Here is a 17,447-nt window from a genome sequence, read left to right as displayed (position 1 = left end):
ACTGTGGATGTGTTTGTAAGACTTCAAGGATTATTGATTGGGAAGCTGCTTGCAGTCACAAGAAGACTGAGCTAAGATGGAGCGTATGATAAGATAACAACGAGGTTAGGAAAGTGATTACGACTGGGGACCTGCTAATCACTGACCTCTGTAGGGATCCCGTAGTTTATCACTAATCTCACTTGCGCTTGGCATTTTCCTGTGTTGCTGCTTCATTGTTCATAGTCGAGTGAGTAATTTGGCTTCGGATGAACAGGAGGAGGGTGCTGCAAGTCCAGCAGCTGCACTTGCTGGCACTGGCTTTTGAAACATCATCAGCGTAGCTAGCAGTGTGCTTGGCACGCCTTAGCCAGTAATACTTAAACAAATCGTTGTGACGAGAATAGGAGGTTGCTTGTTTTAAGCACTTTCTTCAAATTGTACTGCTTCCGATCTGTTTCATTTTGATGAGTTTTGGTTGCAAGTACTATAAGGAAAAATGTATTATAGATCTTTATTTTTATATTTGTGTGTGTGCAATATGTGTTTTTTAATTGTTAGACAAGAGATTGTAGATGTAATACAAATCTACTGTGATATTCCCTGTGGACGAGCAGACCCTCATAGCAGCAGAAGATGAAGAAATGACACCAGCAGTACTGAGGGAAATGTCAGTCACTCTAAGAAGAAGGTAGTACACCAGATTCTAGGAAAAGGGCTGTTTCTGTGTTTTGAGCAAATTTAAATGCTGTAGTCTTACTGAAATAATTGTGGAGCAAGAATTTTTTTTAAAGCTAACAAATTAAAAAAAAAAAAAAAAAGACCAGTTCTCAAAGCAGCAAGGGTGGTGTTCTATAAACTTTTCATCCTCCGTTTTCCTTATCTAATAAGTTGTAATACTAAGTGTGGAAAAGTGTTTAAATATTGTGTTGAACTTTTTGCATCATCCATCGGAATGTTCAGTTATGAAGTGATTTTGGAGTGGGCTCTCTGTTGTGACTGACCAACAGCGTTATCAGTGATGAAATGCCGATTAAGAAGCGTGATTTAAAAGATGTTTCAAAGATTGCTGCAAGATTCTTCTGCGTGCGAGGAGCAGGCATGCTTCGTGTCTGACAGACAGAGCAGCTGCCAGCTGTGGTCCCTGTGGCGTGCATTCAGGCTGGCTGATAGACATTGCTTCGCTTAAAAACATCGGTACTTTCCATACTGCTGAGCAAATAAATTCTTGGGAAACACATAGAAAAATCTTTAGTCTGCAAACAGTTAATTCTGTGGGAATTGAAGTATTTTTTTGCAGTTATTCTGTCATCCACTCATGAACCAAGTGATACCTAGAAACAGTGGGTAAATGCTTTTTTCTACTGGTGGGCGTTTATACCATGTTGGCTCAAGCAGTCCTCAGCTGAGTTAGTGCAGTGCTGTTTTCAGTTGACCATCCCTTTGCATCTTGCTGTTTCAGTTTGTTCTGTGATAAGAGCATTTAGGCTGCACGGCCGTTGTACAGATAGATTCATGGAACACAATTCCTTGTGCAGTATCAAAAGCTCTGTGAAGTTGAGAACCTATCAGATAGGTGCTTGCAGGAGAAAAACTGCTATTTACATATGCTTTATAATGCTTTTTAATTGGCACAGAATGTGTCAAGTTTTGAAGTTTATGAAGCTAGGAAACATTTGTGATTCAAGTTGCTTAGTGGGAATTTCTCGGTTTTTATTCTTTTAGATCTGCAGCTCTTGAGCTGTAAGCCTGTTAGGTAGTGATTAGATTCTGGAAGTTTTTTGTTGTTAACACATGGAACTTCCTAAAAATGAAAATGCGAACTCACTCTGGGTCATTGAGGGCCAAATGCCTTGTGAGTTGTCTTCTGCAGATTTAAGATAATAATAACGGACTAAATTATTTTTAAGTATCTATTGCTTTAATTCAAATCTGGATGGAACTCAGAACTCAGGGTCATAGAGCTTCTCATACGTAGCCTGAAGAAGAGTTAATAGTGATGCTACTTTGTAAGCAGGGCAGAGGTTTTGCTTCAGGAATGATAGCATGGCAGTACCGGAGACTTGAGTCATCTCTAAGCACTTCTGCTGGGGCTGTGTTTGGGATCCTATCTGGAATCTGATCCTACATTGCTTTCCAAATCCTTCAGTGAAAAGGTTGTCTGTTTGAGCACAAGCTAAATGTTAACTTGCTCTAGCAGTACTTCTCGATAATAATTAGACCAATATTTAGAACCAAATTCACTTTAGAGTGGGATACTGTAGTCAGCTTCTTAGAAAATGCCAACTTCTTAAGTGATAACATTTAAATACCATGATTTTGTGCTCTTATCTAGCAATTTCTTGCTTGTTGCACAAACTGTAATTTAAAGCATGATTTTTCAAATTTCTGAAACTGACTCTTTTATACAAACATTTCTTTTAAAACCTGCCTGGAGTACTTCATATTTCAGCTGAAGTTGTTCATCATGTGATGTTAAGATTCTCATTTTCTGGAAAGAAAGTGCTGAGTTTGGTTAACATGAACAGCGTGATTCATGCTACTTCATAAAATTTTGCATGCTAGGTATTTTATTTGTTTGGTGCCTGGTAGCTGTTAGATGCAAATTGCTACAGCAAAAAAATGTTAACTTCTTACTTCCCTTTGTTACAGCAGTACTGCCATTTTTCAAATGAATTGTTGTTGACCAGGCTACCTATAGTTATCAAGAAGATAATCTTGCAGAGATGCTGTTCCAAGAGTGCCAAACTCACTCTTCCTCTTCACTTACACAAGCTGTACGTTTTTACTGAAGAGTAAACATAGTGTTCCCTCATATGAAATGTCACTTAGAAATTTTTGCCGGTAAGACAGAAAATGAGAAAAAACAAAGCTCTGTTTTAGAAGTGCAATTGCGTTAGTACTGAGCTATTTAACACTAAAATGGACATGCGCAAGAAAAGCAAGCTTTTCTTCTTATGAAGACTGAACAATGTACACATACTTCAGAAAATTTCTACTTAGATACAATGGCTTTCATTTTCAAATCTCTCAAATATTTTATGGTTTTGAATAGGTGGCTACCATGGTTTGTTGGTGCTTATCTTTTGGATAAGTCTCTGGATTGGTATTACAAGGTGTTTCTTAGTTCTGTGTCATAATTAAGGAAGTCATATGCAGCTGGTATTTTCTGTTACATCCGTATTTGATGACTGCCTGATTCCTGACATGTTGAGCAGAGTTTAAGAATTAATTAACGAAACTGATAAACTTCTGAGCCCTACTGGAGAGCTTTCGCACTGTTCTAATATACAGACATTTCAGTTGGTTGGCACAGCCATCAAATATGGCTGTGGTTTTTCTGGAGCTTGCAGATGTATTACTAATGTCTTATAATACAGCGGCATCAGAGGGCAACTGCTCTGCATGATGTACTGTGTTCAGTACGTGCTACGTACAGGCAAATGCTCCATATATGGCAAAAGAGTCTGCTTGGTGGTCTTAACAAATTCTATTGTTTGGGTGTGTTTTTTTTTCCAACTAGAATTTACACAGAAAAAAAGGATTTTTGAGGGATGAGTATGCAGACCTGAATGAGTCAGACATGATTTAAGTTTGGTGGTGGTTTTCTTTGCTTGGAATTTGGTTTTGTTCTTTTGTGCATTTTTTTTTTTTTTTTTTTTTACTGCTTATTGTATTTGTCACCTAAGATGACACTGGCTGTGTGCTAGTTTGGCTGATAATGGAAGTGGAATTGCATTGAGCCTTTGCCCTTACAATTTCAACATACCGATGGGGGTGTTTTAAAACAATTAAAAAATTAAGCAGTAGTTCATTCTTACCGATTGGCTGTGTAAGAAATGAAATCTACAAAATGTGTTGTCTATTACGGTAGTGTTGTTTGTGTGTGCTAAGCACAGATGTATCTAGAAGCTTACTCTTATTCATGCAAATTAATTTTTGTAAATTAACGATGCTGCTAACAGATTTTCTTTACTACATATATATGTGCATAACTGACACAGTTAATTCAGCAAACTTTTAAAAGAGTCTAATTTAAATTATCTTTCTTTTATAGGAAAAGCCTCAGATAGAGGTCCATTTCCATTGTATGCCAGAGATACGGGATTGCCAGGCTGTCAAGTAAGTATAGTGATGATTTAAAGCAAATGGAATAATTTGAACTAAAACTTAGACACCCAAATATCATAAACAAAAATGTATCCGTGAACTGCAGAATGAGTTTTCTGGTTTCTGTGTTGTCAAATAATCTTGCACTCCTCATTTAGGAGATTCTCATTCCTTGTGCAAATGGAACTGGTTCTATAGCTCTTGACAGTGAAATCTTACATTTTAGTAAATGGGAAGTTGTTACTAATTTGAACATCTTGAGCGATGTATTTCAATTGTATGTGTAATCTTTTCATTGCAAAATTGCTTTTCTTTACCCTTTGAAGTTATTTACTCCTCTCTCCACATCCACCAAGAGAGCTGCAGACCAATATGGATTGCGCATCAGGATTAGTGTGTGATATTGGATTTTTCATGAATGTCAACAAATCTCAGCTTTTTAGATAGAGCTTGACTTATTTTGCTGTGTTAAGAAAGAAGTCATTTGTACTGAGAATCCTTTCTTTGGATCATATAGCATGTTTCCTTCTGTTACTTTTTTTTTTTTGCCAGCACACATAATGAGTTTCAAGCCTTGTGTTTTCCGGTCTTGAATCTAGGTTTTTGAAAGTGACATTGTTGTTAACAGCTGTTAAGCCAATTCCAAATGTCGTAGTTTCAGTATATAATGGTGGTGCAATACTAGTAGGAGAGAGATGTTTGCAGATAATGCATCTCAAAGGAAAGAACTGCCATTCTGTCTTGTTACAGCTGAAATCCGATAATGTACTACTTAAATTAATTCAACAAGTCTTTCTTGTTGCAGCAAGGCATTGTTCATAAGTTAGGTACAAGAATGAGTCTTAATTTAAAATAAACATGTTTGCAAATCTGACAAGTTCTGGAGATGCTTCCAAAAGTGATCTCCGATAGAAACGTGTAACAGAAGCCTGGTCTTTCTTGGTGGGTTCTTTGACAGAGCATCACTTACAAACTCTTTGGATATCACCCGAGATGTAAGTTACAAAGACTACTATTTTGCCAGGAGGGACAACCAATCAGTTGCATAAGGGAAAGGCTTTTCTGTAGGGTAAAGGTAGGTTATTGGGTGTGTCCTTCTTTTTTGTGCTGGTGGGTTTGTGGAGTTTTTTGGTTTTTTTTCTTTTTTACGTTCATTTCCTCACCTGTCTCTGGAAGAAGAAAGTAAGTGTCTATAGGATGACTGCTTTTGAGTAATTGCTCATTTTAATTTTAGCTTGCTTTACTTCTATTTATTATTTGTTGAATAAAAAGTCATTGTTCATCTGTGAGTGTTAAATCTGCTAATCTAGTAGTGCTTCGTACATGTTCATTTCCATATCCAAACAGTAATAGAAAGAATTCCTATTTCAGTTGCACGGACCTGTGGAGAGTAGACAAGGAGAGTCAGGAAGCCGTGCTGCTTCTCTGCTGTCTGCTTCCAAGTAGGATGCTTGCTGGAATGTAATGATTTTATACTTGAACAATTAGAATCACAAGGAAGATGTCAGTACTTGAAATTATTTCCAGGCATCTTGGACAGCACATCTAGAAATCAGTGTTTGGAATCAGTATTTTGAAATCTCAGCCTTGCCTTGTTTTCTTTTGTTTGTTGTGATTTTGGTTTTAAATTTCGCCTGATAGTATTTCTGTGCATCAGTAGACTTTAAAGTACAAAAATCTACCAGGCTTATTGTCCCAGACAGCCAAGAAAAGGAAAAGATGAATGTATGTTAGACTCTGCTGTCATCATGAATTTAACTGATTTGGGCACTGTTGGCAATAAAATTATGCAGATGTTGTTTTGTTCCTAAATTATTTTGACGTAGTGGAGGATTACAGTCAGTTCTGCCTTGACAAGTTAGACACTGGTTGCTTTAGAGCACTTTATGAAGAGACAAGAGGAAGATGGTCTTGCACTTGGACTAGGGGTGCCACGTGCTGTTTCATTGTTCCTTCAATGATATCTTTGCCTAAATTCCTTTAAATTTTAAGATGGAAGCAGACAGTCATATAAAGCAAGTGACAGTAATAGTCATCCTTCACCTACTTAATTTGCTGTCTTGAATCTAGCCCCTGACATGTGAGAAGCTATAACGACATATTCCAGCTTGGGAAGAGTGGAAGAAATCATGTTGTGAGCATGGAAAAGAGAATCTTGCTGCTCAACCATGAGATCCAAAATCTGTAAGAGCAGAATGTGCTGGAGGGATAGAGCTTTACATACTGTCCACCAGGGATCGGTGGTTCTTTAGATTTGTGTTTTCATGTGTTGCTTACCAACTCTTCCCCTTACCTTCCATGCTGCCACTTCTGTGCAAGGAATGGCTTTTCAGTATGCAGTTTAGTTTATTACTGATATTATGGTGTCCTTCTGACTGAAATATGTTGGATGACTTTTCATTTCTCAATAAATACTGATTATCATTGACTACAGTTCACTAGGGAATTCTTTTACTCATACTGGAGATTGTGTGCATCTTTTAAGGAAAACGATGTCATTGGGCTTTCAATTTTTCATAATTAGATTATCTAATATAATTCCATATTGTTTTGTGGTTTTCATGTGCTTTTAAATGAAGAGAAAATTCTTTTTATGACTCTAAATCATCAACTGATATTTTCAAGAACATAATTCTTCTCAAGAGTAAATTGGCATTTCACTTTCTTTTTTTGGGTCTCTTCAATAGTAGCCCGTAAAGTGTGAATGGGCAGCACCATGTGGCAATGCAGGTCCTAATGTTTCTTCCTTTATTAAGGAAGTATCATTCTCATAACCTTTACTACTTCTCTACAAGGCACGTGACAAAGACCCATTTGCAACTGTATGGGTGAGCTTTCAGCTAAATTATCAGAAAAAGCAGTACACTTCAGGTTCCAGTTATAGACTTGATATTGTTGCCAGTCTAGACAGCGAAATATTGTATTCATGTAATTAGAGTTGTTCAAATAACTCCTTATGTACTATACTTAAATATAATAGTTCAAACTTGACACTAGTTTGGAAGCAAACTAATTTCCACATTACTCCTTCATTAAGTTAATGTTCTGTATTACAAAGCAGGTTTGTTAACTTTGCATAAAATTCTCTCATGCTTTGTGGTAATGAGTAATTTCTGTTGTTTGGCTTCTCACAGAGCAAAGTGCTTTTATGTCTCCTAACTGCTTATATCTATCACCATTTAATATTGTTTTTTCCATGTATCTATTTAAATGCCAAAATCTTAACGTGCCTTTTACTTGTATGTATTCCTTTGATATGCTTTCTACTACTTCTCCCACCATTTATTCTTAAATATCTTTAGTATATGGGGGAAAATGTTATTGTAGGTAGATCTTTCTTGTGTTTATATTTAGGATAATGAAAAATGTTGATAGAATTAACTTTCAATTAGATTTTAATTCAATTTAAAATTACATTTTACTTTGATCTTGTCAGTTAAATCTGACAGCATTTGAAATCATTTGCTAACTTGGAGTTAGGAAGTGGTAGGATTTCTTGTTTCTTTATTTTTCTTCAAAGGTACGTGTGTGTATTTATGTATGTCATAATAGCTATTCATCATTAATCTTTGGAAACACCCAATATACAGCTCTCATTCTTGTTACAGTGTTTGAAAGTGATCACAGGGAGGAAGGTCAAAAGCAATCCCAAAAAGTCGTTTTGACAATCCAAGTGAAGCATCAACTACATTGTCCCTCGTAGATCCTCAAGTAGTCAAGCCTGTAGAGGCTGTAAACTGAGAAATGATTAAGATGATAGAGGAGTCCTTTGTAAATCTAATGGAGTAACATAAATGGAGTTGATTTTGCTTCAGATCTATTTATTTCATTTTCATTGGGGATACGTAAGAGTGTCTGTCTCATATTGAAATGCTGCTAGAAAAGCTTATGCTCTGCTTTGGGTGTTCTTTGGTAGGTTTGCATCACTGTGGAATTCCAGTGTTCTAAACTAGATGGAATACCCCATCTAAGGCCTTACCGTTTAATGTGTCTTCCTGACAATGCTGTTAATGTTTGCCATCTTGTACTTGCCTTTTTCATAACAAACATCCAATCTCAGACACATTTGGTTGCTGATGGTCTGCCTGCGAAGCCTGAATTACTACATTAGCTTAGAGTGATCATGTGCTTCAAACTACTGCTTTTAACCAGCTGTGCTGAGTCTTCAGCAGCTGTAGTTGTCCATGTTTCCTTAGTTTCTCCAGTGAGTGCAGAGGAGGTGTAAGGTGGTCAGCATCACTAAGCTGAAGGTAGAAAATTGCTCATGACTATCGTGCATAAAAAGTAGGCAGTACAGATTTCTTGATACATGGAAATGAAACATTTTCAGTCCCTTCATAGTGATTTCAAATCTGTGTAGTATCCAGTGTGAGGAAAAAAATTGATTGCTAAAGATAGTGGATGTTAGCAGAGAGCTAAAGAGCTGGCACTTGTTGGCTTTTGTTTGAAATATAACCTTTTTATGGGCAGATTTGTCTTAACTTCATTTTTTAACTCCCTAATCTGTGTGCTCTGTTTGGTGATGGGGTATTTCAAGTGTTATAAAACCCATTTAGAAAAAAGCTTAATTAAGAATAAATCTGCAAAACGTGTGATTGCTGGAAAGAGCTGTGGATTATATTTGGCTAAATGCATTTCACTTACGGTGTAAAATTATGAACATAGTACTGTATGAAGTGTATAGCATTATATAATGTATGAAATGTATGCATGTATTTCATGCAATGTGAAATGTATAGCGCTTCATAAGGAGTGTATGAAGCATTTATGCTACTGTGCACACTGTATTTCTTTCACTACTGGTAGATTATTTTTTTCTAACTCATTTCTGGCTGCTAATAATATACACATTTCACATCTATTGGCAATAAATATGGCTGCTTCAAATTCTTAGTGTTTTGGATGGGCAAAAAAAAAATCCAGTAGAAAGATGGTCCATCAGTGTTTCCAGTAATATTGCTACTCTGCTTTTCCTTCAGTAGCTGTCAGCTCTGCTATTGCTGTGAAGTTAATGTGAGGTGACTCATTTAGCAGCACATTATTACATCATTGGAACATGATGTAAGGCACATCAAGCATTATTAAATTAGCCTGAATTTTGCAGTATGACAGTAACATTTTATGCACATTAGCACCATGCTTAGTGTTCCTTATGGGAATATAGTTCAAGTAAACATATTAAGACATAATTTCAGACAGCTTCTCAGGTTTTCCCAATTTCTTGTTTATCAGGAACAAAATACAGGCTTCAATCGAATGTTAAGACAGATTTAGTGATGTGTTTAGTGTTTCATAAATTACTTTAAATATATGCTGTTACTTGAATAGTACCTTGGAGAAATAAATAGCTGATTTCTCTTTGAATCGTAAGTTGGAACAAACTCATCCATCTGCCATCTTTGTTCTGATGCGACATAGAAGCGTTTTGTCATTTAGATACCACTCAGAGGTAGAGTTGTGTGTGCCTGACTCGTGTGCTGAAAAAATACAACAGAATTTAATATAGATATTGAGCAACGGGAATTCATACAGTTTTTGTTCAGTTTTGAAAAATCATGACCTTTGTGTTTACTTAATAAGAGCTTTCATCCCAACTGAATGTGAGACTTTAAAGAATGCATCTTGTCTGCAATTAGCAGTGCGTTAAAGAATAAATACAATTTTTCATGATTATAAGTTGGTGGTCCTTAACGTCCTTCACGCACGGAAAAAAATGTTTTATTTTTGTATTGAAAAGTGTGTCTTACCAGATGCACTGCAAGAACTTGCAAATAAACCAAACAATGTCCTTAGCACCTATTTTTTGAACATTTTAACAGATTACATCGGCAAAAGAAATGTTTGCGAGTGTGTGTTTCTTGGCGTTTACATACCCAGTAATTTGCCTCTTTCGCATTCCAAAAGACTTTAAAGTCATAAACCTAAGGAGCAATCCTTGCTCAATATTACTACAGTCCTGCAGAAATGAGTATCTCACAAAACGCTCTGACAACATCTCACACAATGAAGTGTTATAAAAGTAGAACAACTCCTGAAAGTGAAGTTATTGTCTATCAAAAATTAATATAGAGAGTAGTTTTGACCAAGATAAAAATGTGAAAACTTGAGGAATAAAAAACAATCAGATAATGTGTGTTCTCACATTTGTTCCCTGTTGGCTGTGATTGCCTTTGGTATGTAAATATTTCATTCTAAATCCCTAGATGAAGTAAGTAGTGTTAAGTTTTGTTCTTCCTTTAAAAAAAAAAATGTAGTTAAAGGGAAGCAGTACCACTGAGCAAGGCTGTATATAAGTCGCTAGCTGGAGACTGTGTATAATGTCAACTGTGACTGAAAATAAGTCACATACTGAAAAACTTCTAGCATTACTACCTTGCTGCCTGATTGTTCTGATGACAATTTTGAGTTGTCTAGAGGAAACTAGAAGCTTGCTCATAATGTGATTAGGCAAAAATGGCAGACTTCTTGCGTTCCTGGTAAATTGGTGAGGCAGAATCAAAGCAGGTATCCAAAGCAGGATGTAGTTACTAGCTAGCTGCATTAAAAAAAAATATGAATAGAATTCTGAATAGCACAAGCTCAGAAAGTATTTTTAATGTTTGAACTACATAACTGTAAGATGTATATAGTAGAATGCAGAAGATGTAACTGATTTTTTTTTAAAGTAAAGCATCAAGTAGCATTAAGTACCTGGAAGAATAAGCATGCAGGCATGAGTATATTAGGAGATGAGTATGTATGAAAATACATGCAAAGCAAAAATGAGATTTACTGACAAAAGTGGAAAAGCAAACAGTATGAAAAATATAATTCAAAATGCATGTTTTTTAAGAACAAAAAACTTGATGGTGAAAAAATGAGTGATTGTGAATACTGGGGTTGAATATTGCTTTGCTGGTATCTGGCAGCTGAGATGTTACTTAAAATGTGAGTCAAGAAAGAAAAAGGTATTTGTAGCAAATCACAGCTTAAAATGTGGCTGTTGTTCACGTGTGTATGAAAGTTTCCGAACAGATTTCTCCATCTGCAAGTGTAGCCCTCAAACAGCAGTGTGGCTGTCCGTCTTTGCAGTTGCTCCTGGAATGTTTCCCCAGCTTTCTGACGATTAATTACGCTAATACAAGGGCTATTGCATCACATCACTAACGTGCTTCACCATGGCTTTGTGCGTAGGTCTCTCTGAAAGTAATGCCTCCTATTTATTTCCGTGGAAACTACAACAGGTACAAAGAGCACAATAACACTGATAAAGCAAATTCTCAGCTACAAAACACTCTTTCTCAACGTCTCCACGTTTCTCAAAGTCACCACCACTGTCTATGCATTTTTGCCAGCAATGAGCAATAGCCTGCGTATTGCACTTATAACAATTTGTACAAGCAGAGGTGACCCACTATTACCACTGCTAAAATGCACCATCTACTGCCTCACTGTGCTGACATGCACTAGTTGGGTTCCGTAAAAGTTCAACAAGCATCCGTGAATGTCAATGGGTGCAATTTTTTCCACATAGAGGAATTCAGTTCCACCCCTTTGCTTCATCTGCACTTCCATGTCAGACTGCCCCTCTGCTGCCATCTGTCACACAGCAAAAAAGTATAATGGAATGCTGGTGGGAAGGTTCACCCTCTGCTGCCATACCACCAACATCCGCCTCTGATGTCTTGTGCCAATGTAATAAAATAGAAGCTGTTACTTTTGGAGCAGCCCTTGTATGCCAACACATAGCAGGCCCTAGATGTCGGACAGCTATTGAGAACAAATACATCAGGTGTTTCTCAGTTGCTCTAATGACCAATTCTTAGTTTCTTCCTGGTAACCTGATGTATTTCATGTGCAAACTTGAGAAGTAGACTCTCTTCTTAAGCACGTCCATGATGTTTCAGGAGTTCTCATTTCTTTCTGTGGGAATTCTGTTTATACCTGAAACTTTTTTATTTATTGCTCAACTCTAATGCCTCTGACTCTACTCAGCTTCCTTGGGAGAAGTGATCAGACAGTTATTCTGACATGAGGCTGTGCTGTCTGCTCCTGTGGGATTGTGGTGTTATTGAAAAGTTCAAAACAGAACTAGTTAATGGTTTCAAATTAATACAAAAATTCAAATAGTTGTCTTAGGAGTGAGAAATGGTCATCTTTAGACCACACCTAAGTGGCTGACAGGAGGAAGTAATCATACAGCACAAGGGATGCTAGAGGTTGGATAATTCTTTCTGTTAGGCTCGTAGCTGGTGTGTTTCAGATCCCTTTGGGTTTTTTCTTTTTTCAACTTTCTGATTATTAAATGGCTGTTAGTGGAATAAGTTACTACTTGTTTTAGATATAAAAATACAGAATATACATTTACAATTACAAACGTAAGTGTGTATAATAAGGAAACAAATTGTAGGCTTGAAACTTAATCTAATTATAGAAAAGCACATGTGCCACAGAGGGGATCCCATTTTGTAATAAAATAAAAAAGATGTATTAGAATTTACTGTAGTGCTAATGAAAGCCGTCAGATTGCATCAGCTGTGGAAACAAAATGCACTCTCCTTTTTAAAACTGAAGTGCCTATTAAACAAGAAAGCTTTTCCTCCTCACTGTTTTTAGATGGATTTTTCGAGTGAGGCAGAAAAGCGCATGATGTTCTGGGCCTTTCTTATCTGTGTGGCCTTAGAAAAGGGCACAAGTGGGTTCTTCCTACCTCATGTAAGAAACTGTAGAGAGGCTGTAATGTCTATTCATATCCAGTACTGAGTTATGGAAATAGATGTATTTTTTTTAAAGTATGGGAAGAGGGAGGTGAGTTAGTACCAAATAACTTAAAAGCCAACAAACTGATTTTATTTTGTAAGTTTTCTTTTTAATCTCCTTTTCTCTGAGACCTTTGACGTCAAGCATCTCTCAAAGCAGATTTTCCCATCTGAGCTATGGACCTGTTAGAAATGCATCTCCTAAAGGGAAGCTGTCACAGTGTTAACTGAAGTAGCAACCCTGGCTTCTGTAGCTGATACTGTCTTAAAAGGACGAGATGCTGATAGAGAGATTTTAAGGGCAGATGGGATGTCCAAACATGAGTTTTATTTTGCTCCGTTTTATTTCTCAAGTAAAATCAAGTTACTTTCTCTTGATGATGATTAATTAGAAGAAAATTACTACTTGTGCTACTGGGAAAATCTCTTCTGTCTCTCAGCAGATAGGGAGCATGCTTGCAGGCAGAACCTTTTTAGAAAGTTTAAAAAAAAAATACCGGGCATAAACTCAATTTCTTTTTCCAGAGCTAGAGGTGTCCACCTGAAGTTAATCAGGGAAGACATCCCCTTGAACAAAGTGGGTAGCAGGTGTTGGGAATTAGTTAGCCGGGTTGAGGGATGCTATTTATAAAACAGGAGCAGCTTTGGGAGAAATCATTTTAGCTGTCTACAGGAAGCAAACTGCTACTTGTGTTTGTGCTTGCCTGTCCTTTTCTCACACTATTTAGAATTAGCAAATTTTCTTGCCTCCTTTTAATTTTTGATTGTTTGATTAAGTTTAATGAATGTCCTGTAAATCAGAAGATATATTTTACATCCTGGTTTGTAAGGAAGTAAGAAGCATTTTACACCATGAAATGCAGAATTTCAATTCATTTATTTATGCTAAATATGAATTGTCTGTTGTTCATCCTTCTGCCTCAGAGTTGGGTGCATTTCAGTTTTGTATTTACAGTATTGTTGGAGGATGAGGAAAAGATTAGTTCAGTTTTCTCCTAACCATACCTGGGTTTAATGAGCTGGATTGCCCTTGGGATTTTCTTGCAATGTTTATTCTTTCTGTCTCTGACTACTCTAACATGTTGAGCCCCCATTTTCTTTCCACTTCTTCAGAGAATGTTCCATATCAGACTTTGCATCTGCAGAGGTTACTGCTTTCAAGATGAAAACTGAAACTGGGAAGGCAGAGTTAAGAGTAATGTAGGCAACCTGTTGTTTAGCGGTTACCGCCTGGGAATGGCAAGGAGTGGATCTTGGGCAGATTGTCCAGTGGATGGAAAGAAGTAAGATGGATTTCCATTTTGATTCCGCTTCCATGGAACTAAGCCACCCATCTTGTATTGGCTCTGAACGTGTAGCAGAATGCTTTTCAAGATGACAGTGCTCCTAATACCACAGGTTTCTAGAGTTGAGGGAGAAGGGTAACGTAACATTCACTGGGAGTAGTTGAGGGGACAGCACTACTGTAGCCAAAAATAAGTGTTCACTGAGCTTGTCAGTTCCATTGACTAGCCTCTAGTATTGGGATTACCTTTCACTTGATCGTATGTGAAAAATACATGTTTTTCATGTTAAGTCCCAGCAGTTATCTGGTTGCTATATTTTTTGAACCCTCATTATTTTACACATTTTCTGATTTGCTGCTTGGTGTCAGTGAGATTTTACTCTTGGCTGTGTAGGAGAGGGGATACACAGCTTCCCCACCATGTAAATGAAGTATTCTACAAATCATGTGAAATCTTTTAAAATCTTTTGCTGAAAAATGCAGAGGGAGAAACAGATGCAAGGATAGTTTGAACCTTATATATCCTTTATAGTCTGTCTTCTGTAAATAAGACTCAGCATACAGTCTTTTGTTAATATTATTGGTTTATCACACTTACATATTGTAAACGCAGGAAAGTGAGAAGGCTTGTACCCAAAAAAAAACCCACCAAAACCAACCAAACAAAAACTCTCAGCTGCTTCTTTTCTGACATTTTGCAGTTCTCCGCAAACCTTCTGCTTTTGTATTGCCACAGTAAGGAGGACATTCAAATTATTGTTTTCATAATGTAGCGAAGAGATGTGAAGGGAAGGAGCCTGACCTGTAATCACAATGCTTAGTAACGCCTTGCTAGAACTCAGTGAGCAGTGCAAAAAATACCTTGCCTGGGGGAATGAGCAAAGACAAGCTGAGCCAGCATAACCTCAGGGACTGGACACCAACATCAGCAGGGTGCTGCTTTTAGAAGTGGAAGACAGAATTTGCGGTCTTGCAAGTATGCGATATTGGTGTAGGGAAACACCACTGTCACATAAGAGGAGGAAGGTGTTCATTTAAAATAGTTGCATTAATTGGGTGCTTTAAAGTTGTTTAGATGCAAAAGCAATACAGAACGTTTCTTTCCCCTCACATTTAATCTCTACTGCTCCTGCTGCTTAAAAAACGTATTTGGAATTGAGCACAAACTTCTTCCTGTGATATTTTCTTCACTGTCCCCTGTTCCTGTGCTTAATCTCAGTAATACTGCATGCACATGAACAGAATTATCCATAGCAGTGGATTCCACTTCGACATATACACGGAATAAGCAATATATTGATACGTTGGTATTTTTCAGAGTTAATGTTAATTAGGAAGACAGTAGAACTAAATGTCTGTTGTTTTGTTTATGATGTTGCATCACTTCAGTGTTTAGTACCCTAGGTAGCTGTTCTTTACTCCAGTGAGCTAGATCAGCCTGATTACACTGGCAGGATGCAGTTGATGGATGACTGTCATTATCTTCTCAAACCTGCATGATACTTTAGGTATAGGAGATGATAATTAAATTTTCAAGAGACTACATCGAGATTATGAGATCTAAGTATCTTTTTTAAAATGAGGAATATGTTTGCAATTATCAGCGTGTTGTTAGAGGATCCTCTCCTGAGATGTTTTATTAGCAACCCCTGATTTCCTTTAAATTGATCAAGAAAAAATACTGAAGTTATCGTATAACACTTCAGATGCTTTGTTGTTGTTGCCTTTTTAAATTCTGATTTGTTTCTACTCCTGAAACAGACTAAAAATGTATCACATCTATTGGTAATGGCTTGAAGAGGTACAGGTTAGCACAATATATGTAATGAAACCTTGTTTGAGACAAAACGCTAGAGAGGATCATAATTAATGCCTCATTTTCTGCCAGTTGCTATTGATTACTCATTCAAGGTCCCTTTGTTCTCAAAATGGTGACGCTATTTCACATTACGATTTGATGGTATTCTGAGAGTGAGATTTTTTTAACAACATACTCATAATTGCAAACATATCTCTAGAATTTAAATTTAAAATGAATTTGTTATATGTCATTGTTGGTTGTTTTTTTTTTCCAAATTCAGCTCCTGTCTTGGAGTGCATATTCATTACAGTTGCCAAAGTTTGTGGACTTGAATGAAGTGAAATTCAGCATCTTCTGTATCATTTGTATTTTTGGCTTAAACGAGATTGCGTGGAACTCAGGTGAATGGTTATTTGCATCCCAAACCTCTGCACTGCACTATTATTTCACAGACCAATTATTTTTCCGTGTTTAATTTTGTGCTAGCTTTTCCTTTGGAGTTGCAGTAACAAGATGTACAATTTAACAGGGGGACCTTGCAAGTTTAGCAGAGTTTGACTCCTCCGTTTTGCTATATTCATTTAAACTAGTGCATGCATGTTGTCGGGTTTATTCATAAGGCAGGACATATAAAATATTAGGATGCACTTTATACGTACTTGAGGTCTTCATCCATCTTCTTGTTCAATCAAAGCAACAAAACGCTCAACTTCTGCTCTGCTGGTGCAGTATTTTGGGTTTACGGCAAGGCAGGAGCTGCACCTCTATTGCCTGTTCTGCATAATTCTGAGAAATGCTGAGTGAGTTTGTCTCCAAGCGTGTCCTACTTTCTCTTTTTCATGGAATTTGTGCAGCTGCCTTCTGCCTGCTTGTCAGGAAACTGAGGGATTTGATTGAGATGAGTGCTGTTGTGTTATATGCTGTAGTGAAATAACGTATCTAAGCCCCAATTGCTATATAAACACTTAAGTGCTTTGATTGTTTGCTTCCCTTAAATAGGAGCCTCACTACTGGGACTAAATGCATAAACTTCTTGAAAAGGAAGCTAATTTCAAAAGCTCCGAAAAATAAAAACTAGTTGACTAGTTTATTGAGAGTGCAGGTGAGAGGGGAGTTGTAACTCTTTCCTTTGGAAAGGGATCTGGGGGTTCTTCCTGACGGCAAGTTAGTTGCACCTGGGTCAGCAGCGTGCCCTGTGAACCAAAAGGGAATGTCTGGCATTGGGCAGGGGGTGCAGCAGGCCCAGCGCTGCAGCTGGGTGCTGGAGGGGGTTGTCCGGCTGCTGGTGCAGCCTCACCTTGAGCGCTGTGTGCAAGTTTGTGTGACACAGTGTAAGGATCTTAAACTGTTACAGAGAGTCTAAAGGAGGCCAGCAGAGATGGTAAAGGGTCTGAAAGCAAGATGTGTAAGGAGTAGCCAAGGTCCTTGGGTTTGCTCAGCCCAGAGCAGGGGAGGCTGAGGGGAGGCTCATGACTGCTTGCAGCTCCTCACGGGGGAATGGAGGGGCAGTGCTAAGCTCTGCTCTCTGGGAGCA

General features: G+C 37.5%; 1 protein-coding gene across 5 annotated transcripts in view; it reads left to right on the top strand.

Annotated features, from left to right (window-relative positions):
- Positions 1-17,447, top strand: part of TCF12 (transcription factor 12) — a 157,941-nt gene that overhangs the window by 83,661 nt on the left and 56,833 nt on the right. For all 5 annotated transcript variants that reach the window (XM_021406842.1, XM_021406840.1, XM_021406844.1 and 2 more), the window contains exon 7: positions 4,037-4,101. In XM_021406842.1, coding sequence (XP_021262517.1) covers positions 4,037-4,101 — 65 coding nt within the window. The remainder of the gene's footprint in view (positions 1-4,036; positions 4,102-17,447) is intronic.

Source organism: Numida meleagris, chromosome 9 (assembly GCF_002078875.1).
Source record: "Numida meleagris isolate 19003 breed g44 Domestic line chromosome 9, NumMel1.0, whole genome shotgun sequence".
In the NCBI taxonomy this organism is placed as follows: domain Eukaryota; kingdom Metazoa; phylum Chordata; class Aves; order Galliformes; family Numididae; genus Numida; species Numida meleagris.
The sequence above is the reverse complement of the archived record's forward strand: the minus strand, read 5'-3'. Positions and strand labels throughout refer to the sequence as shown.